General features: G+C 22.5%; 5 protein-coding genes across 5 annotated transcripts; all 5 read right to left on the reverse strand. All coding sequences in view use genetic code 6, as the record gives it.

The window, feature by feature from the left end:
• Positions 1 to 651: 651 nt before the first annotated feature.
• TTHERM_000588918 (transmembrane protein, putative) lies at positions 652 to 4,646 on the reverse strand (the record flags this gene model as incomplete). The annotated part of the gene is made up of 4 exons (XM_012798565.1): positions 652 to 1,288; positions 1,373 to 1,531; positions 1,595 to 2,276; positions 2,336 to 4,646. The coding sequence occupies 4 exons, from the start codon at positions 4,644 to 4,646 to the stop codon at positions 652 to 654; spliced, it is 3,789 nt and encodes a 1,262-aa protein (XP_012654019.1).
• Positions 4,647 to 5,310: 664 nt separating this feature from the next.
• Positions 5,311 to 10,171, reverse strand: TTHERM_000588919 (hypothetical protein; the record flags this gene model as incomplete). The annotated part of the gene is made up of 9 exons (XM_012798566.1): positions 5,311 to 5,386; positions 5,438 to 5,712; positions 5,760 to 6,687; positions 6,808 to 7,295; positions 7,366 to 7,826; positions 7,902 to 8,355; positions 8,412 to 8,747; positions 9,009 to 10,058; positions 10,124 to 10,171. 9 exons carry the CDS (start codon positions 10,169 to 10,171, stop codon positions 5,311 to 5,313), a joined length of 4,116 nt encoding a protein of 1,371 aa, XP_012654020.1.
• Positions 10,172 to 11,269: 1,098 nt separating this feature from the next.
• TTHERM_000588920 (zinc finger, C3HC4 type (RING finger) protein) lies at positions 11,270 to 13,898 on the reverse strand (the record flags this gene model as incomplete). The annotated part of the gene is made up of 3 exons (XM_012798567.1): positions 11,270 to 12,230; positions 12,413 to 13,094; positions 13,157 to 13,898. 3 exons carry the CDS (start codon positions 13,896 to 13,898, stop codon positions 11,270 to 11,272), a joined length of 2,385 nt encoding a protein of 794 aa, XP_012654021.1.
• Positions 13,899 to 15,164: 1,266 nt separating this feature from the next.
• Positions 15,165 to 16,947, reverse strand: TTHERM_00588921 (sorting nexin 1; the record flags this gene model as incomplete). Its single annotated transcript, XM_001470837.2, has 7 exons — positions 15,165 to 15,194; positions 15,251 to 15,418; positions 15,469 to 15,588; positions 15,641 to 15,747; positions 15,855 to 16,173; positions 16,230 to 16,554; positions 16,658 to 16,947. 7 exons carry the CDS (start codon positions 16,945 to 16,947, stop codon positions 15,165 to 15,167), a joined length of 1,359 nt encoding a protein of 452 aa, XP_001470887.2.
• A 1,283-nt stretch (positions 16,948 to 18,230) lies between these two features.
• Positions 18,231 to 23,489, reverse strand: TTHERM_00589920 (hypothetical protein; the record flags this gene model as incomplete). Its single annotated transcript, XM_001019900.1, has 6 exons — positions 18,231 to 19,558; positions 19,617 to 20,103; positions 20,151 to 20,892; positions 21,055 to 21,545; positions 21,616 to 23,020; positions 23,077 to 23,489. The coding sequence occupies 6 exons, from the start codon at positions 23,487 to 23,489 to the stop codon at positions 18,231 to 18,233; spliced, it is 4,866 nt and encodes a 1,621-aa protein (XP_001019900.1).
• Between the last annotated feature and the right edge of the window lie 15 nt (positions 23,490 to 23,504).

Genomic DNA, 23,504 nt, shown 5'->3' on the forward strand with positions numbered 1-23,504 from the left:
ATCCGTTTTTGATTCTCCATTCCATGTCATAAATTATTTATTTTATTTACTTATAATTAAACTTGATGAGATAATCTAAAATAAAAATTTAAATTTATTTAACAATTTGAAATATTAAGTAGGTTATTGGAACATTTTTTTAATTTTTGATATTTTTGATTAATATGAAATAATTTTATGCTTTTAATTAAAAATTTTACAACAGTTAGTTCATAATAATATTTTTGTTAAATAAATTTTATTTTGTGAAAAAACTTTAGGCTTATTTATTACTTTAATTTATCTAAATAAAAATAATTTATAGAAAAAAATAGATAAATATAAATTAATAATGGATGTTCAATTTAATAATTCTACTCTATAAACAGGACATTTTCTTTTTCTAGAAAAATTACTGGAATTCATCCATTTTGTAATACAATCTTTATGATAATAGTGCTTATTTTTACAAAAAAATGCTTAATATTTTGCTGACTAGCCATATTCAAAACAGATTGAACATTCTTATTGTTAGTAATTTTGTATACTGCCAGCTTAGAAGAATTCAACTTAATTTGTTTATTATCTTTGTAAACAAATTCCAGATCTGCTCCTTGTGCCACATTAACTCTCAAAGAATTTAATGAAAAAAAATAGTAATATTGAAAAAATTCAACACGAGTACTTAAAAGATCTAAAAATCAGCTTATATAATTTATACACTATCACAAATGGTCCAAAAAAAATAATTAAATAAATATGGAAATATCTATTTAACAAAATAGGTTTTAAAGCAGATAATAAAATTATTTATATCACATTATAGGAGTCTCTAAAGACAAAACTTGCTAAAAGTGTTGCACACAGAAATAAAACTTCAAAATGATTTATTTTATCTTAGGTTTAAATCTCTTCTTAATTAAAAGCTATCTTATAAATATCTTTTTTATAGTAATAGTTATATGCTTTTTCATTAATTGTAATATCAGTCCTTAAGCTTAAAAATATTTCTTCAAGATAAAAGGTTAATTTGGTAAAAGTTATTCCATAATTAATAAGTAAAGACCAATTAGAATAAAAGCTCCAATTAGATTGTTCTACCTGATTTTTTAACCTAAGCAGTAACCAAATTAAGCAAAATATCTCATATAAAAATTACCAATTATCTTTTAAAAAGTTAAAAATTACATAAAGGTAACAGCTTAGTGATTATGTTTAATTTTCTTTATTAACTTAATACTTTGAAAAGTACATCAACATTTTTTACTCTATTACATCTAAAACAGGATTTTAGTTAAGAGCAGGTCTTCTATTTATTTAAAATAATTAAAATAATATTAATTGATCATTTTTAAACAATTCATCATATTAAATCATGTTAAAAATAATATACCGTTGACGTTGATTCTTAAAGTTAAGGTGCTCTTTATGTAAAGGTGCTTTTAATTTAAGGTTAAGGTGTACAAATTTTTTTTTAATTTTTTATTTTCGGCACCTTAACTTAGAGGATTGACGGTATTTGAAGTGAGAATTTATTGCAAATTTTAAAAAGCTTCAATATATTAATAAAATTAAATAATAAATATATTTTATCTAATTTTAAATAATGTTTTACTGCTGACTTTCTTTCCAGATGCCAGTTTTAGAGGTAAAATTCTAAGTAAAGTTTTCTATGATTGAGTCAAGATACTCATAGTTTTTGGTGAATATTTTAATTGAAAAAATTGTAGAGTCTTTAATTTGTATTTAATAAACAGATTCAAATTCTATATTTTTGTCTAAAATTAATAACTCTTTATTTTTCTCTTTCTCAAAGATGATTATATTCTTGTTGATTTAACAAAGTTTTTCTAAAAGCTGATTGATTGTATACATTTCACTGATATTCAGGGGAACGGCAGTGAACGCTTGGACGTTGTATTTGGTAGCAACTTATTTAGACTTCAAATGTTAAAATAAGACATATAATTAAGATATTACTATTGAACAAAAAGTGTAAATTAACTAATTTTTCTGCCATTAAATAAGATTAAACACAATTATGAGCATTAGAAATATTGAGAGAGATATTTTTATTGGGAAAGTATTTCTTTACTAATCAAAAATATTCTAAAGCTGAATATATTGCATAGAGTTATATTAAATAGTGCTATTATTTTGCTCCTAATTGAATAGACTTGTCTAAATAACAATAGGCACAATTATTTCGTCAATTTTTAGATTAACTTGCCTTTTTAAATTGATATTGCTATTAAGTTCAAGTACAAATTTCTCATCATAATAATCTTCCTTTTTAACTATTTTATTTATTTATTGTTTGGTTGCTGTTAAATTAAAATCAAAATTCTTAAATTACCTATTATAGAGTCTTTTATATTGCTAAAGACACCTTAGTCTTTTTTTTGTTATTGCTAATCTTTTTCAAATTTATATTCAACTTCTCTCTTGTTTTAATTATTTTAGGCATTTAAGTTGTTTTGCGGCTAGATTTAATTGTTTGGATTCATAGATTATAGAATATTTATTTAGCGAATTATCTATTAATTTGGATATTAAGCTAATTATTATAATCCATTTTACTTATTTTCTTCTTAAAAAACTTGGTTTTAATTTTAAAGCTAATTAGTTCTATTTAAGGCTTATAACTTGTTTTACTGCTAGATTTAATTGTTTGGATTCTTAGATTAAGGAATATTTGTTTAGCGAATTATCTATTAATTTGGATATTAAGCTAATTTTTATCCATTTTGCTTATTTTCTTCTTAAAAAACTTGGTTTTAATTTTAAAGCTAATTAGTTCTATTTTAGGCATCTAAGTTGTTTTAAGGCTAGATTTAATTGTTTGGATTCTTAGATTAAGGAATATTTGTTTAGCGAATTATCTATTAATTTGGATATTAAGCTAATTATTACAATCCATTTTGCTTATTTTCTTCTTAAAAAACTTGGTTTTAATTTTAAAGCTAATTAGTTCTATTTTAGGCATCTAAGTTGTTTTAAGGCTAGATTTAATTGTTTGGATTCTTAGATTAAGGAATATTTGTTTAGCGAATTATCTATTAATTTGGATATTAAGCTAATTATTATAATCCATTTTGCTTATTTTCTTCTTAAAAAACTTGGTTTTAATTTTAAAGCTAATTAGTTCTATTTTAGGCTTTTAAGTTGTTTTACAGCTATATTTAATTGCTTGGATTCATAGATTAAGGAATATTTCTTTAGCTAGTTATCTATTAATTTGGATATTAAGCTAATTATTATAATCCATTTTGCTTATTTTCTTTTTAAAAAACTTGGCTTTAATTTTAAAGCTAATTAGTTCTATTTTAGGCTTTTAAGTTCTTTTATGGCTAAATTTAATTGCTTGGATTCATAGATTAAGGAATATTTCTTTAGCTAGTTATCTATTAATTTGGATATTAAGCTAATTATTATAATCCATTTTGCTTATTTTCTTTTTAAAAAACTTGGCTTTAATTTTAAAGCTAATTAGTTCTATTTTAGGTATCTAAGTTGTTTTACTGCTATATTTAATTTTTTGGATTCTTAGATTAAGGAATATTTCTTTAACTAGTTATCTATTATTTTGGATATTAAGCTAATTATTATAATCCATTTTATTTATTTTCTTCTTAAAAAACTTGGTTTTGATTTTAAAGCTAATTAGTTCTATTTTAGGCTTTTAAGTTCTTTTATGGCTAAATTTAATTGCTTGGATTCATAGATTAAGGAATATTTATTTAGCTAGTTATCTATTAATTTGGATATTAAGCTAATTATTTTTATTCATTTTGCCTATTTTCTTCTTAAAAAACATGGTTTTAATTTTAAAGCTAATTAGTTCTATTTTAGGTATCTAAGTCGTTTTATGGCTAGATTTAATTGCTTGGATTCATGGATTAAGGAATATTTCTTTAGCGAGTTATCTATTAATTTGGATATTAAGCTAATTATTACAATCCATTTTGCTTATTTTCTTCTTAAAAAACTTGGTTTTAATTTTAAAGCTAATTAGTTCTATTTTAGGCTTTTAAGTTGTTTTACTGCTATATTTAATTGCTTGGATTCATAGATTAAGGAATATTTATTTAGCTAGTTATCTATTAATTTAGATTTTAAGCTAATTATTATAATCCATTTTGCCTATTGTCTTCTTAAAAAACTTGGTTTTAATTTTAAAGCTAATTAGTTCTAATTTAATTCTATTATATGTAAGCATAATATTAATCTCTTTATAATTGCATATTCGTATACTATTTTGTATTATTTTTATTTGTAAGCTATAGAGCACTAACTGCATCATTTGGATCAATGTTTTATTATTCTTACAATTAAACATTTTGAATTTACTCATTCATTCTGATAAACACTTAGTCTTAAAACTATGGAATATAAGAGATATTCATAGATTAAACTTTTGCCTAAATTAATTTTTAATACCATAATTCATTTAAGTCTGTTTTTATTTATAACGATTCATTACTACCCTATAATTTAATAATTTTATTCATTCTATCTTGTACAATTTATACATCTTTTAATCTAAAATCTCTCTTTAATTCAGTCATAGTCTGATCATCAAAATATCTAAAACTTCCTTATTTTGAGATGAATCCATATCTTTATTTCCATGAACATCCTGTCTTTATTTATACCCAGCCTTCCATCAGTAAAAAACTATAATATAAATTTATATTTTAATAAAAAATCTTTTTTTTTTTAAGATAGATAAGATAAGATATTTTATCAAATAAATTCTTCTAATACAAAAATACTTAACGGATAAATATTATCTTTTCATATTAAGATTTTATTTTCAATTACTAAATAAATAAAATACTAATTTAAGGAATTAAATTTTAACCGACTTAATGATAATTATAAATATTTTTCTTAGTTTGTAAATTTATGTTTTTTTATAGTTTAACACTTTGCTATTTAAAATATCTTTTTTATTTTTTAAATGTATTTATGAATAAAATTTAATTTGTAAAATGAGGGCACAATTATTTTAAGATTTAAAAAAGGAGGGCAATTATATAAAAAATAAAATATATTTTAATGATTTTGTAATGTAATTTTAATTTAATATATTAAAATTTAATTATAATTAATAAATCTCCCACTTAAATTATTTTTATTTATTTGCTTTTATTATTTATAAATGCTTACTATATTTACTTATTCAACACTTTTAGATATATAGATAAATAGATCAATGTTCTTCATTATATTTACATTTATTTAGAATATTTTTAGTAATAAAATTGATTATTTTCGTAAATTTTTTATTATTTAGAACCTACTTTAAAATTAATTAATGTATTTGTTTCACTTTTTGCTTTGTTATTTGTCATGTTAGAAAGATGTATTAAGGATTTTAGCTAATTCTTAATTACTCAATTTCCTAATTTTAAATTAAAAAAATGATTTTTTAAAAACGAAAATATAAAATTACGGTTTTTTAACATATTTATCTGTTGGATATCTTTCACTTGGTTTTAATTATTCATATGCTGTTGATATATTTCTTTAATGTATAACAGTTACTCTATGCTTTTATTCAACAGAAGAAGGCCTGGTATTTATATTATTGATATTATTATTATTGGTATTTAATTAAGTATCACTATTGGGATTATTAGTTTATCTTTCTTGGCTTTTATTTAAAACTTTTTATAAATTCTTCTTATTGAAATCTCTTCTTTCATCAGTTTCGTTTCTATGTGTTACCTTAATAAAATAAATTAAATTTATTGTATGTTGTTTAATTTTTTTACTGAAGGTTGCAAATTAGTTGCTAGAGAATCTGATTCAAGCTATCTGACTTTGTATAAATCAATAATACTTTTTGAATCGTTTTATAATTGTTAAACATTTGTGATATTTTACAAAACCTGTAATTAAACCTCATCTTCTTCTTAGAATTTTATATATTCTCTATTAGTTGTTTAAATTTCTTTATCAATTTGCAAGGGCTATATCTTATTTATTAGTTCAAGAGATATTTATTAAGATTAATCATTAGAGACTTGAGCTTTCAATTAAGGTGATTTTATAGAAGCTGGAGATTTCAAAGGTGAACTAGGTTCACTTTCTTTGATTTTAGTAACTTTTGAATTGGTCCTTGATTATATAGTGCTTTGCATTCTCGTTGGGGAGGAAGGAGGTTATATACTTTAAAGCTTCAATTATATTATTTCATCTTCCAATTAAACTTTAGATTATTATAATTTTTCATTTTCTTCCTTTAAAGAAATGTTTTTTTATAAAGTGTACTTGAATTAACCTTCAAGTTCTTTAATCTATTAAGTTAAAGTATTATTTAAATTTTTGATTTATTCCTCATAATTTTCTTTAGTTTCTTAGAGCTCCTTCGTAAAATGTCTACCTAGCTACTCTTGCTAGTTAGTTGTTGAACTTTTTTAGTATTCAATTTATTATTTCAAATTTTTAATTTCTACAAGAGATGCATCGTATTAACCCTGTAATTTTGATATTTTGGAAACTAAATCTGATTTTGATTTTTCAACAGTTCTTCTATTTTCTTCAATAATCTCTTTTTATTGCTTCAAAAATTATATAGTAGATTCCCTCTCCTTTAACTTTTCATCTAGAATCCTATAATTATCTAATTATCTTAGAAGTGAAGCATACAAATCTTCATACTCCATATAGTGAATTTTTACATCTTTACACCTATAAATGCTAGATTAAATTTATTTATTGATTAATTAATTTATCATTTAGTAAATCTAAAAAAATATTATTTTCATTAAAATTTTATGCAAACAATATCTGAAAAATAATTTAGCTGTTTTAATTTACCTTAGTTCTTTTAAATATTTTGCATGGATATTTTCTATATTTATTTCAGTTTACTGCTAAAATTCATTGTACTATCTAGTTATTGATGTTAATTCTCTCTGTGTTTATTCTAATTTTATTTTATAATCTGTGAAATTTGTCAAAATTTAAATATTTTGTCTTTTAAGTTCTTCTACGATTTGTATTTTATCAGTCAAAGAATTTTCAATATTAGACGAGTGGAAAGTTTGATCTTAATTTATGTCTTTTAATGCAAGTAATTTTTTTTGAGCTTCAAAGAGTTAGTTTTAGAATTCATCTTTTTCCTTAGAAAATTGGTTCAGCTACAAAGTTTAGATCTAAAAGTCGTTAAGTATTTTCCTATTTTCTTGCTCTAACTTAGTTACTTTAGACTTTAGGATCTATATTTGATTTTGATAATTATCCATGTGTATCCTATATTCATTCTATAATTATTGATATTTAATATCCTTTTCCTCAAAAAACCCCTAAAAAATAGTTAAATTAAATAAAAAGTTGTTAATTTGACTTATTTTTATTTGAAAAATAAATTTTTACCATCCATTTTTTGACTTCAAGTTACTAATTATCTAATTATATTTGCATTTAATTTATTTATTTGGTTGCTTTTATATACTACTATTCTAAATCAGCTGAACCCATTTTATATTCTCTTATACACTTTTCCAAATTTTACATATCGATTTCTTAGTTTTTTATTGTATTTTGGCTTACTTCTAAATCAATCTAAATACCTTTTAGCTGTTTTTAAAGATTGTAAATTAAATTTTATTTTTCCTTTAATTCTTCAGCTTATTCTTTGAATTTTGCTTGATCATATTCAAGTTTATAACTTATTTCTGAGTATTAATTTTCCTTCAAATTAAGCTTTGCTTATATTTCGTTTATGAGTTTCTACTTTTCTCTTAGTCTTTGCTCATAATATTCTTTCTCGTTCAGCATTTCTGATTTCTTTTCTTCCACTCTCTTACTGCTCTCAGCATATTATCTAATTTAAACTAAATTTAACAATTAAAATCTAAACTAAATTTAACAATGAAATATTAAACTAAATTTATTAAAATCGATTTTACTTTTGAGGTTATCAATTTGGAAGTTTAATTCATCGATTTTGAGCTACCTTTTAATTAATTCTTCGTTTAGCTCTTTATTCTACAAACTAACTTTATCATTTTAAGAGCTGTTTTCTAATATAATATTTTCAAGAGTTTTGTTTCTTTCAGAAATTCTATTGTTGATAATTTTTTGGTCTTCTAAATCTTTTGCTGCTTACGTATATTTAGTTTGATATAATAATTTTTCTTCATTTCTTTGATTGTAATCAGCTTTAATATTCTTCAAATCAAACTCCAAAGAATCTTTTTCTGTAATCAAGTGCTAAAATTTAGTATTTAATTCCCTGTGTATACTGTAAATTTCATTAATTTTATGCTCAAATTGTAGTCTTGTTTTTGCCTCTTAATTAAATTGTTCATCTAAAAATTTGTTATCTTCACTTAGTCTAGCGTTTTCATTTGACAAGCTTTCCTAAGAATAAAATTGTTAATTAATATTATCTTTCTATATTTTTTATAAAAACGTACAAGTTCTGCTTTTAGAGAGCGAATTTCTAGCAAATACTTATCACCTTAATCATATACTTTCTGTTCAATCTCTTTAATCAAAGTTTATTTTTCTTCAATATTTTTTTTTAAAGTTTCTACAGCCTCTTCTTTTTCTTTTTCTAAAATGCACACAGTAGTTTTGAATTCTCCTCTTGCACAATATTCAAGCAAAATCCCAAATACCTTCCAAATTTAGCTAATTATAATGTCCTTTTCCTTTAAATGTTCTAAAATTTCATAAAGCATTTCATAAAACCCAAAGCTATAAACGAATAGACACCTGTAAATTCTATCTATACCCTCGTGCTTCACTCCCTTTAAATATAAATTTTAAAGTACATTTCACATTCTAATGTTTCTGAATAAGTTGCAAACATAATTAATAAACATTTTCATTTATAAAATAAGCTTTAAATTAAATAAAAATCCTAGTAGGTTATTTATAATTAATAGAATTTAGGATTATTTTTCATAATATTTTTGAATCATAAATTGATGGCTTTCAATATATATTAAATGCACTTACTTAGCTTTCTTTTTACTTTATACTTTTTAAAATAATTCAAAATAATTTACCTTACTAAATAAATTTTTTCTATCTAAGTTATATGTGCTTAGATAATTATGAGTTTTATATTTGGAATCATTAAACTATTTATCACTTTAAGCCTCTGTTAGAGTATCGTTGATCCAAAGTTCTAAAATTTAAGGAGTTAAGCCATTAGCTCCTCTGAATTTTTTCTTTATTTTTGCAGAGGAGAATCTATCTGGATTGATTGCATAAACAATATCATTGCTCTAAGAATTGTCTTGGTTTTTATAATAAACAGAATTAATTGGAGTGGACAAATTTTTTGTATCACTTTTAGAAGAATTTCTATTTTAGTTTAGTGAATCATCATAACTACTTAGCTAATTTGTTTTGTTATTCTAGTAAAAATCTTATATTTATATGACTAGCTTCTGATCATTAATAGGACTTGCTGCATTAGCTAAAGTAGATTTTCTACTAAAAATCATGAAGTTATTATTTTGGGTATAATCCTTTTATTAGTAACTTATAGGAGAACTTTACAGACTATTTTAAGTTGTTGATTTATTTGAAACAGTATTTTGTTTACCAGGAGTAATATTAGTTATTCTTATTTTTTTCTTAAAAAATTTATTGAAATGTGTATTGATATTATTCTGTTAAACAGCAAATTATTACAAAGCTTTAATTTATTCATCGTTTGAAGGCAAAGTGCTACTTCTCCCATTTCTTTTGCCATTTAGTTTCATTGTATTCATATAAACTTATTTTTAAAATTCTTTTGCAATTTCTGAGGAGGATTTTTACTCGACATCATCTTCTCCAACAGTTTTCAATTAACTGTAATTACTATGGATATCTTTATAATCTTCTTTGGTAGATTGAACCCTTTCACTCATTACAGTATTTGTCCTTCTATTTAAATTGAAGCTTTCTTATTTTCTAGAATAATTTATCATAGATTGCAGTTTTTTTGATTTGTTTGTAGCAGTTATTGAAGTATTCTTTATTTCTAATGGATTCAGAGCCTCTGGTAGATTCATATTTTCAAAGCTATTCTTTCGAGTATTGTTGCAGCTTTGAAATTCTTTTGCCTATTTTAAAATATGGAAGAAAATAAGAATGTTATTAACAAACGTATATTATTTATCTAATTTACCAAATATAAACCATCATAATTATCAACTCCTTGACCAGAGAAAGACATTAAATTAGAGTAAATTTTTAATAAATACTAACCAAATAAGAAATAAATACAAATTTTAGATGAAATATTAAAAATATATCAAAATTAGTTAGTAATTAATTAGTATAATGCTTCTAATTTAAGTTAGAAATTAATAAGTGTATGGTTAAAGTTGAATTTCATTTTTGGCAGAAAAATATTAAATTTAATTTACTCAATTATAAATAGAATTTCATAATTTATAATTTTATATTTAATCTTTTTTTTAACAAAATATTATTTATAATTGCAATAAAATGAATACAAAATTTCCAACTATTCATTATAAAAGGATTAACTAATTTATAAAAATTTAATAAATATTTTATTTGAATAAATTGAAATAAATTATTTTTTAATATTATTAATTAAGCTTTTTATTTGTTTACTCAATAATAAATAAAATTTCATAATTTATCATTTGGTATTTACAAAATCTATATTTTAACAAAATATTATCTATAAATAAATGCAATAAAATGAATACACTATCTCCATTAATTCATTATAAAAGGATTAGCTAATTTATAGAAATTTAATAAATATTTTATTTGAAAAAATTTAATTAATTATTTTTTAATATTAATTAAATTTGTTATTTGTTAATTTTATTATGTAAAGGTTTTAAAATATTTGTTTTAAGTTTAAAATAAATTCAAACTTTTTAAAAATATTTTTTAAATTAATAGGGTTAAATATATATTTTTTGCAATAAATAGCTTAGGTCTTAATAATATATAAATCACCTAAAGGCTATAGAAAATTATGTATTCTGATTTTAATTATCCCTGCCATAAATTATTTAATTTATTTACTTCTTATCAAACTTGATGAGATTATCTAAAATAAAAATTTAAATTTATTTAACAATTTGAAATATTAAGTAAGTTATTGGAACATTTTTTTAATTTTTGATACTTTTGATTAATATGAAATAATTTTATGTATTTAATTATAAAATATAGTTAGTTCATAATAATATTTTTGATAAATAGATTTTATTTTGTGAAATAACTTTAAGCTTATTTATTACTTTAAAATTATTTAAACAAACAAAATCGATAATTTTATAATGGATATTCAATTTAAGAGATCTATTCTACAAAGAGGACATTTTCTTGTTGCAGAAAAATTACCTGAATTCATCCATCTTATAATACAATCTTTATGATAATAGTGCTTATTTTTACAACAAAAAACTTAATCATTTGCTGACTAGTATTATTCCAAACAGATTGAACATTCTTATTGTTAGTAATTTTGTATACTGCTTGCTTAGAAGAATTTAACTTAAGATGTTTATTATCTTTATGAACTAATTCCAGATCTGCTCCTTGTGCCGCATAAAACCTCAAACAATTTAATGAAAAATAGTACTATTGCAAAAATTCCACAAATTGTGTACTTTACAGAGTTAAAAATCACCTTATATGAGAAATACGTTATCACAAATGGCACTGTAACCATTATTTAATAAAATTAGCTATATCTTTTTAAGAAACTAGGTTTTAAAGCAGGTAATAAAATTATTTGTATCACATTAAAGGAGTCTCTAAAGACAAAACTTGCAAAAAGTGATACACACACAAATAAAACTTCAAAATCATTTATTTTATCTTAGGTTTAAATCTCTTCTTAATTAAAAGCTATCTTATAAATATCTTTTTTATAGTAATTATTATATGCTTTTTCATTAATTTTTTTATATTTCTTAATATCAGTCCTTAAGCTTAAAAATATTTCTTCAAGGTAAAAGGTTAATTTGGTAAAAGTTATTCCATAATTAATAAGTAAGAACCAATTAGAATAATAGCTCCAATTAAATTGTTCTTACTGATTTTTTAACCTAAGCAGTAACCAAATTAGACAAAATATCTCATATGAAAATTACCAATTATCTTTTAAAATGCAAAAAATCACATAAAGGTACTAGTTTACTGGTTCTCTTACATTTTCTTTATAAACTTAATACTTTGAAAAGTACATCCATATTTTTTACCCTATTACATCTAAAACAGGATTGTAGTTAGGAGGAGGTCTTCTATTTATTTATTTTTAAAATTTTATTATATTAATTAATAATATTTAAACAGATTATAATATTAAATAATACTAAAAATAAAATATTTGCAGTCATAATTAAAAGCAAATTATAAAAAGCTTCAAAATATTAATAAAATTAAATAATAAATATATATAATCAAATTTGAAATAATGTTTTACTGCACACTTTCTTTCCAGATGCCAGTTTTAGAGGTAAAATTCGAAGTAAAATTTTCTATGATTGAGTCAAGATACTCATAGTTTTTGGTGAATATTGTAATTGAAAACATTTTAGAGTCTTTAATTTGTATTTAGTAAACAGATTGAAATTCTATATTTTTGTCTAAAATAAATAACTCTTTATTTTTCTCTTGTTCAAAGATGCTTAAATTCTTGTTGATTTAACTAAGTTTTTCTAAAAGCTGATTGATTGTATACATTTTACTGATATTCACGGGCACTGAAGTGAACGCTTAGACATTGCATTTGATAGCAACTTATTTAGACTTCAAATGTTAAAAGAAAACACATAATTAAGATATTATTATAGAACAAAAAGTGAAAATGAGCTAATTTTTCTACCATTAAATAAGATTAAACACAATTATGAACATTAGAAATATTGAGAGAGACATTTTTATTGGGAAAGAATTTCTTTATTAATCAAAAATATTCTAAAGCTGAATATATTGCATAAAGTTATATTAAACAGTGCTAGAATATTGCTCGTAATTGAATAGACTTGTCTAAGTTGTAATAGGCAAAATTATTTCCTCAATTTTTTGCTTTGCTTGCATTTTTAAATTGATATTGTTATTAAGTTCACTTACAAATTTCTCATCATAATAATCTTCTTTTTTACCTATTATATTTATTTATTATTATTTGGTTGCTGTTAAATTAAAATTAAAATTCTTAAATTACCTATTATAAAGTCTTTTATCTTGCTAAAGACACCTTAGTCTTTTTTTTGTTATTGTTATTCTTTTTAAATATTATAGTCAACTTCTCTCTTGTTTTAATTATTTTAGGAATTTAAGTTGTTTTACGGCTAGATTTAATTGCTTGGATTGATAGATTAAGGAACATTTCTTTAGCGAATTATCTATTAATATGGATTTTAAGCTAATTATTATAATCCATTTTGCCTATTTTCTTCTTAAAAAACTTGGTTTTAATTTTAAAGCTAATTAGTTCTAAATTAATTCTATTATTGGTAAGGTTAATATTAATCTCTTTATAATTGCATATTCGTATACTAATTTGTATTTGCCAGCTATAGAGGACTAACTGCATCATTTGGATTAATGTTTTATTATTCTAACAATTAAACGTTTGGACTTTACTCATTCATTCTGATAAACTCTTAAGCTTAAAACTATGGAATATAAGAGATATTCATAGATTAAACTTTTGCCTAAATTAATTTTTAATACCAAAGTTCATGTAAGTCTGTTTTTATTTATAACGATTCATTACTACCCTATAAAAATTTAATAATTTTATTCATTCTATCTTGTACAATTTATACATCTTTTAACCTAAAATCTCTCTTTAATTTAGTCATAGCCTGATCATCAAAATACTTAAAACTTCCTTATTATGAGATGAATCCATATCTTTATTACCAGAACCATCCTCTCTTTATTTATACCCAGCCTTCCATCAGTAAATAACTAAAATATAAAATATATTCTAATAAGAAATCTTTCTTTTTTTAAGATAGATAAGTTAAGAGATTTTATCAAATAAATTCCTAAATAATTTCTTCTAATACAAAATTTTTAATAAAATATTGTTTATTAATTAAAAAAACAAAATTTTTAAATATCAATTTAAACTTAAAAAAAACTTAGATATTAATAAATATTTTATCCAATTAAGTATTTAAAAATAGATAAAAATAAATAATTTAGCCTGATGAATACTAATAAATCATACTTACTTACTTAACTGATAAATATTATTTTTTTATATTCAGATTTTATTTTTCAATTTCTAAATAAATAAAATACTAATTTAACTAATTAAATTTTAACTAACTTAATGATAATTATAAATATTTTTATTAATTTGTAAATTTATGTTTTTTTATAATACTTTATTTAAGACATTTGCACAAGTAAGTAATATTATTATTATATAAACAAACGATAAAGTAACAATTATTTTTTAAATTGATCAATTTATACGAAAAATCTAGATGATTTTATTTTAAATTTAAATAGAAACAATAAAAGCCAGTAAATAAAGAAATTTTTAAATCAGTGAAATAAAATAAAAATAAGTAGAACTTATATTTTTCAAAAAATGTGTTCGATAATTGACTTAAAATAAAATTATATTATATTTATTTACTATTAAAATTGAACAATTACATCCAAACAAAATATTGATTTATATTTATATAAATAACAAGCTAATTATTAGAGTATTCATTGAATATTTTAAGTAAAATATTATATTTTCTTTCTAACTTTAAGCATTATTTATTTAAAATTAAATATTTATCTTTTTAAAATAACAAAATCTCATTTTAAAATTGTTAGAATTTAGTTGAAATTACATTTTAAAAAACAATCTAAAATTTCATTCTTAAAATAGATAAAATTCAAAATTGAAAAATTCTAGTTTAAATTGATAAAATGAGTTCTCTCACTTAATTTAAAATGATAATTATTATATTTTAACAAATTTAATGTTTATATATAAATAATTATTAATTAGTTTTCTTATTTTATCTTGCAAAATTAACATTTTTCATAAAACCAAAATAAAAATGTTTGTGATTCAAAAAAATAATTTAAAAACCAAATTAAAAAATATAAGCAACTCTTAACATTTAAATGTATATTTTATATAGAGCAGTTAAATTTATAATTTATGTATTATTAAGTATTTAAATATAGAATTAAGTCTAGTATAGGTTGAATCAGTTAGAGTTTTACCAGATTCTAGCCATCTTTTAAAATATTAAAAAGTTTAATTTAGTTTTTTAGTTTTGGGTTAAAATTTTACATGTTAAGAATGCTCTATAGATTTACCCGAAAAAGATTGTAAAATTTCTTTAATTTATTACTATATCATGTTTTTAAAGTAGTCATTATCTTCTTAAAAAAAGTATTAAAGTGTTGCCAATCTCCTTTCATCATTTTCAACTTCATCTCTTAAATTATCTATTTCATCCTTTAATAATATTATGATTAAAATAATACTATATAAATTTATTTGATTACTTGTTTTCCAGCCTGTCTTAATAGGTATTCTATTTTTACTTAATTTTCAAATATTTTTAACAAGAGCTCCTTTCTATGATTCAAAATTCCAAGACAAGAGTCAAAGTGTTTGATTTATTCCTAAATAATATATAATTATTTAAAGAAATTGTTTTAAAAAATATGATTTTACCTTAAGTGGTCCTTCGATACTAGAAATTAAATCGTTTGAATTTTTAGCCTGTTACTCTGAAGCCTTATAAGTAGTATCTTTCAATTCAGAAACTCCTTTCTAACTCTCTGATGGATTAATTATAATTGAAAAATAAAAAGGTAAATGATAAGCTTAAATTATTCTATAATTATTTTAAAATAAAAAAATAATATAAAAATTCTGAATTTTTTACTTAATTAATCTAGAATAGCAGAGAATTATGTCATGTTTTCTGCTTGCTTCTTTTTGAACTCAAAGATATGATGTAAGCATCTTGTAGTTTCTGATATTTTTTCTTTTTAACTTTAATAATATCTCTCATAGTTTTCAAATTTTTCATCTTCTTTAGTTTTTTATCTTTCCTTCTTTTATCTTGTGCCGGAAATATAATCTACTGCTGTTGTCAGGCCTGTGGAAACAGAATTGTAAAATTTTTTTATCATTCCACTTCCAATAGGTTCATTAGCACTTTGTCTCTGGGTGAAGGACTTCTCCTTGAACTTTGAAAAATCCTAATTAATAATAAAATTAATTACATTTCCAGTAGAAATAAATAACTAATCTTTACATTATCACTATCCCTAATAAATGATTTAAATTCTTTTGTTTTTGAAAGTTTAGGGTGGTCTAATACTTTTTTTAAGAAAGCCTTCAAGCAAGTAAGTCTGTCCTACAAAAATTCAGGTCTTTTGATTAAATCGACTTTTTGAAAATTAATCTTTGAAAGAACATTCTTTTCAGGCAAAGGAGGAAGAATAATTCCAATATATTTCTATTCAAACTCTTTGACTAACCATTCAAAATCGCTATATCTCCTTTATACTATAATAAAATCTGACTCTTTTCCCTTTTTGTAAGACTTTATTTGATACAAAACATGTTCAACAATGCCCCTTTTTTAAATAATTATTGATATCAATAAGAAAACAAACTGCTAAGTTATGGAAAATATTCTCCAAAAAACTGAGAATTGAAGTTAAATTGAATAATAAATACCAATCAGTTTTGCTTGAATAATCTACAATATCAACAACCAACCCCTCTAAATACGGATCAGGTTTAAAATAATTATTTAGCATATTTATATCTATAGCTGGTAATTCTTGAACATCTTGATTATACTTACTGTTTCTCATATTTTGGCCATATTATTCATTGTTTCTATCTTAAATATTGTCATTTTCATCGTCCTCAACATAATCTATATTTTCATATTCATCATCTTAATTAACCTATTACTCGTTTCCCCTAACCTAATCCTGCAGATTCGGGTATTTGTTACTCATTTTTACTTCTTTAATAACTAATATTAATTTTTACACCTTAATTGAATAATTTTCTTTTTTTTCTTAGTAATTTAATTATCAAACATGATGATTTCTATCAGAATAGATAACAAAAACAAACAAACAATCAATCAAACATTTAATTTAATTTGATAATTTCAATTTGTTTAATTCTAAATAAGACACTTCCCACTAAGTCTATTACTTTGCAAAAAGTGATCAAAAATTCTAATTACTATTCATAATTTTATAATTATTCACTCTGTAAAACGATTGGAATGATTGTGTGTATGTATGTATGTATGTATGTATGTATGTATGTATGTATGTATGTATGTATGTATGTATGTATGTACTTATGTATTCAGAATAATAAAACAAGCATAAATTTCTTAACTTTTTACAAGAACCATCTTTTTAACAATTGAAATAGAACAATTTCCATAAATTCAAATAAACAAGAATTATTAAAAAATAAAACAATTAATTAACTGAGATATAATTTTATTGAAATCAATAGCTTATTTTTATATTAATAATATAACTTTCATTCAATAAATAATACAATTAAATAGTTTCTGACAATAAAATAACTTTGGAAAATTAAAAGAATATTTATTTTATTTGAAATATCAATTAAATCAAAGATATCTAGTAAGAATTAACAACAATATATTATTTTTAGTATTTTTCAAAAATAGCTCATTTATTAAATTTTTTATAGTAAAATTATAGATAGTGAGTTAGTTATTCCTCTAAACAAAAAAAAGTTAAAAAGTGTATTATTTTAATTTATTAATAAAATCAAATAATAATATGTTGCTTAATATCAAGTAAGTATTTTGACTTCTTTAATTAGAAAATACTTGATTTTGGGATTACTTTTCAAAAAAGGAAATTCTAATAATGAAAAAAAATATAAATTAGAGAAGAATAAGAATCAAAAAGCAGTTTTTCACTGTTTTCTATTGAAAATTTTAACGAAAAATAAAATTAAAAATAAATTTTTGTATTTTTTGAAATCAAAATATTTTAATTTAACATGAATAGTGCAAGTATAGAGAAATTTTTTTTTTTTCATATAAATAAATATTATAAATAAGTGCATAAGCACCAATTAAAATAAATAACTTTTAGTATTTTCTGGTTGAATTCTTTATTATATTTTATCAAATTTTTTATTTTGAAAATAAATATGAATGAAAGTTGTATCTATAATTTATTTATTTTGTCATAGAATAAAAATTCTGAATTTAAAAATTAAAATAAATTTTTGAATCTTTTCATTAAATTAGAGTTTAAGAATTTGAAGTTTTTTTTGCTTGGTTGATTTATCTCATAAGAAATGAGAAAAGTATTTATTTAACATTTTGTTATTGCTCATTAGAAGCAGTATTTTAATCTAAGGCCAATATTATATTTTAAATTTAGTTGATATCATTTTCAGTTGGTTCATCCACTCCATTTTTTAATAAAATGTTTACCAAAAACTTTTCTTTATTTTGCACTTTTTTAAGCTTTTAAAGCATTAACTCTATAAAATTAGCATCTTTTAAATTTTATTCTATATTTGTAGTGCTGGCTTAAGAAGAAACACCATTAGTGATTGAAGTAGAGCTTTACTAACCAGTTAAAGAGGGATTACTAAATGTAAATACTTAAGGTATTTAAGATAAACTTGATTATTAATTTTAAGTTGCATACTAAGAAACTCTTTTCTGGCCACTCAAATTTATAATACTGTTTCCAATAGGAATCTGAAGCATCTAAGTGATTGAATTGCCACCACTTCTATTCTTCTTAGGGATTTTAGGAGAATTGTTTTCTGAAAGACGACTTGACTAGTCTAAAATTTAGTAGCTATTCTGCTACTCTTTTTAATCTTTTAGTGCCTTTTCATGGTATTAATTTAGCAGCTCTTCATCTCTTTTGACTTCTTCTTCAAGAGAAAGCAAGGTTTTAGATTCATTTTACAATATCTTATAAGCAATAAGCAATGGTTTGAATTCATCTTAAGCTGCACTTTGCAGCTTATCATTTAAGACATCAATAATTTAGAGCCATTTTTCTTTTTATTAGGGTGAAATTAAATTTAACTATTCAAATATTGCTTTTAACTCTCGTCTTCTAAATATCCATTCAGTTTAAAGTTCTTACATTTTAAAATCTATTTCTCTTTTGTGACGTATTCCTAAAAATTTATCTTATTACTCATCTGAAAACAAATTGTAATCAACACACACTACAGCAAACTTATCAAAAGAGAGATTAGGCTCGCTATCTATTATTCTATCAGCATTTTCTTAGAAAATTTAAGTCAAAACATCTTCATCATAAATATCAACTTCAATATGTCTGTTCAAAATTAAAAATTCATCCAAATTACAGACTCCGTTACCATCTAAATCTGAAGCAGCGAATGCATTTATGACATAAGTTTTAGCCCTATTGACTAATTATCTATACTTAGCCAGCATTTTGTTCAAAAAGATATCAAAGTCAATTAAGCCATTTGTGTGAACTCCTTTATAGTCGACTTCTTTTAAAGATTCAATATCTTTTTTAAACTCTGTCTATTCTTCATATGTCATTCTTGAGTCAACAAAATTTCCTTGATAATAAAAATAGAAAATTAATCAAAATTTGTAGAAAATTTATTGAATTTTTACCAACAAAAGCCATAGCTCTAATAAATGGAATCATATAATGTGGGTCATTTTCAATAGGGTTTGGCTACTATCCAAAGGTTGATATATTAAATACATAATTGAGAACTTCAATGTACTTATTACATTCATCTAAAGAGAAATTTAGCGTTCTATTTTCAATTAGACCAATAAATCTAGCAAACATGTTTACTCTTAATATTGAAAGATATTTCTTAATTGAAAGCATAAAAATGATAAACTTTTAGTCAACTATTTTTTTAAAACCATAAAGTTTTGTTAAGAAGAAGTAAGTAAAATTGCTGCATTCTTATTCTTTTATTCTCGGATTTTCATTAATCATTCTCATCCTCTCCAAGTAAACCAAATTAATTTATTTCAGTAGAGTAGGAAGAGGCATAAAATTTCTAAATTTATAATACTTATTCTTCTTTACCTTTTCAACAATCTATCTACCTATATCATTGAAAAGAGACTCTACTTAGTTTATCTAATAATAAAAAATAATTAATAAAAAAAAACAAAGGATCTAATTACTTTTTCACCAAGCTAACGTACATTTGTTTTCTTTTGGACAGCTTTTATAAGATTTTATCTCTTTGCTCTTCTGGCAGCCTTTTCGTCCTTGCTTATTGGCACAGGGCTATCTTCTTCGTCTTCATCGAAGCTGGAATCGCTTGAAACGGATTCTGAAACGTTTTTACTATCTAAGTTAAGCTTTTACATGATATTTTTATATTTTTCTGTAAGGAGAGTATCAACTGTATCAACTTTTTTCTTTAAATGTGGAGTAAAAGATGCTAAAGAAGAAACATCAAAATCCTATCCAGAATAGCGACCGCTGGAAGCAGCATTTAAAATAAGTGGGGAAGTAATTTAAAAATTTTAAAAGGCATTAGTTTACTATTCGTCAGCTCTGCTCATCTATGCCTTAAGAGATTCTATTTACTCAATTAAATTTATTTCCCTTTGCCTTAAATACTCTACTTAAGCCTCTTGATTTTCTACTTTATACATAAACTAATCAAATGTGAGTTTATCTTAAAGAATGCTATCGTATTCATCATCTAGCAAATTAACTAATTCAGTTTGTACCTCAGCTTCTCTCATATCATTAAGCACAAGTAGAGATGCTCCAGTTTGAGTTTAAATAACTTCTAACTTTTTAACATCTTCAGGATTTGTATATCTTACATAATTAAGTTTCTCAATACTTTCATTAACTCCTCCAATATTTATCAAACGTTCACTAGGTTTATTTTCATCAACTATAAACAAACTTTTTTTAATTCAAAATTAAATGAAAATAATTTCGATAAAATTTTAATTTGAATTAAAAGAAATTTTTGTTAAATTAAAAAATATTTCTCAAATTTAATTTTTTTAATTAAAATTTTATAAAATTAATTAATTAATTTATTTATTTATTTTATCTTATTACTCACTATTTATAGAGCTTTCATTAGATTAGTTATTATTTTATTCTGTATTAGTCTAGTTGGTTTTGCTTCCACTATCAAGTTAGTGCTGACCTTTGCTAAATGCAGAAGTATTTGTTTCCTTTTTATCATCTTTGAGTCTATTACCAACTTTCTTAATTTTCTTTCTTAATTTGTGGTTCTCAAGTTGAGATTCACTTTATTTTTATTTCATATAAGTTACTAATTCTTTAAATTTAGTCAACTAGTCTCTTAATATTTTATCGCTTTAAATCTTATCTTCCATTTGAGTGATGTTTTCTTTGAGTTTAGTGTGTAATTCTGACAATTAGCTTTTTAATTTATTAATTTCTTCATCTTTAGATTGAAAAATTCCTTCATAGGTTTTATGTGACTCGAGATATTCGTCTTTTTATTGTTTCTTAATTTTTTCAAAGTCAACTCTCTACTTTTCTATCTATTCTCTCAAAGAAAAAACTTGATATTTCATCACCTGAATTTATTTGATTAACATTAACAAAATTATCTTTAAATAAATTTAATAGTTATAAATTTTTTTTTACAGTTTGGAGTAGGTCTCCTCTTTCTTAACACTCTATAGATATTTATCTTAGCAACTCTTGGCAAGCTAATTCTACTAATGAGGATAAGTGATCTATTTTTTTTGAATTATTCATTTTCTAAATTTAATTTAGCTAATTTTAAAACCACTTTTGCATTTGAATTAGCTCCTATCTGGAAGTAGGACCTTCTGATAGGGCTGAAGGCACTTCCTTTTTCAAAGAAGACTCAAGTTAAGTTTAAATTGGTTAATCCTCTTTTACAATTTTTATAAAAAATTGTTTTTTTTCGTTATTTTCATTTTTGAAATACATATTTTCATTCTGATTATTTTAATTATTTGGAGATTTATCAGGAGACTATTTTGATGTCACTATTTTTGTTAATTGTGTGAAAGATTATGCGAATTTTTTGCTTTTAGTAGAGTTAAATCCTCCATTTATATTTAAATTAATTGAAGCAGTAGTACTTTGTCCTTGCTTACTACTATGAACATTATTATTTATATTACTCCTAAAAGTTAATATCTCTCCTATAGAACCTAATGTTGGTGGGACTTGTGACAAATCAATTTAAGTGAAGGGCTTAACTAAAGGGTGTTTTTGAGAATATGATGATGGCGGATTTGAGAGATTAGCCTATATTGACTGCAGACTTGGTATATTATTATCTTAGTCATCTGTGTTAACATTGTTAATCTTAAGTGTATTTAAAAATTTATCTTTATTTTAAGATCTGGTAGATTCAACTCCTAATGTAGTTGAAGGATAATAATTCTAATTTATCTTTGAAAAGCCTTCGAAAAAACCTGTTGGAGAAGGTATTGAATTTCTGTTGAAATTAGGTTAAGTCTGTATTTGGAATTATTAAGTAATAGAATTTCTAGCATTATATATTGAGGAACTGCTTTACATGTTTGTGCTTAAGTTTCTCTAATTTAAATATGAATTTTCTATTATTTTGGAGGTTTATTTGGTCTAATCATTTGATTTTACCTCCCTTAGACTTTTAACAGATGTAATATCTGAACCATTAATCCTTCTACTTGAATTACTCATGTTGTTAATTTTAATTTTATAAGCATCATCTAATTTATGCATTTGGCTTTAAGTTAAATTTCCATTGCTATTAGTTGAAACATTTCCTTAGTTTTACTTTGAATCATCTCTAAATTTAGCGCTTATCTATATGAATGAAAATGGAGTTGAGATATTTTATTTTGAATTTCTTTGATTCAATTAAACGCTGCTCCTTTTATTTATATTTGACTCATTTAATCTTAATGGTATCTTTTTTGAATCAATTGGTGAACCAAGATTAGAATAGCTATTTATATTTTATGTTTACTGATTGCAAGTGCTATCTTCAGTCATTTGCCTCATTCTTTTGACATTTAATTAGCTTTCTCTATTTTTATAAATTAAATCATTATTTAAAATTATTTTAATAAGCAAAATTTATACTGCTTAGATTTTTGATTTTGTATTCTACTATCATCTTCTTGCTTTCCTACTATTTACACATTTTGATCTAAAGTATCATCACTCCTTTTTTGATTTGAATTCTTTTAAATTTTTTATTACAAATGCTACTATAATTTGGTTGTGCTACTGTCACTTTAAGAAAGTAATATATCTTGAGTTTTTCCTTTCTTGTTCTCATTCAACAAATCTTTTATAATTTTATTGTTTATAACTAGCTTTTCATTTGAATGAGATGAAGGCTTAGTTTGCTGAAGAAGTTATAGAGCTAACGAGGCGTTTGGCTTTAAAAATACTAAGTTCTTTTTTTCTCTACTGATAGTCTCTGTTTTAAGGGTTGTGTCTTCGTCTATATCTTTCTAAGTAACTTTGGTTGTAACTTAATCTTAAATCATGATAAAAAAGTAATT

Source organism: Tetrahymena thermophila (genome assembly GCF_000189635.1).
Source record: "Tetrahymena thermophila SB210 genomic scaffold scf_8254580, whole genome shotgun sequence".
NCBI classification, from domain to species: Eukaryota; Ciliophora; class Oligohymenophorea; order Hymenostomatida; family Tetrahymenidae; genus Tetrahymena; species Tetrahymena thermophila.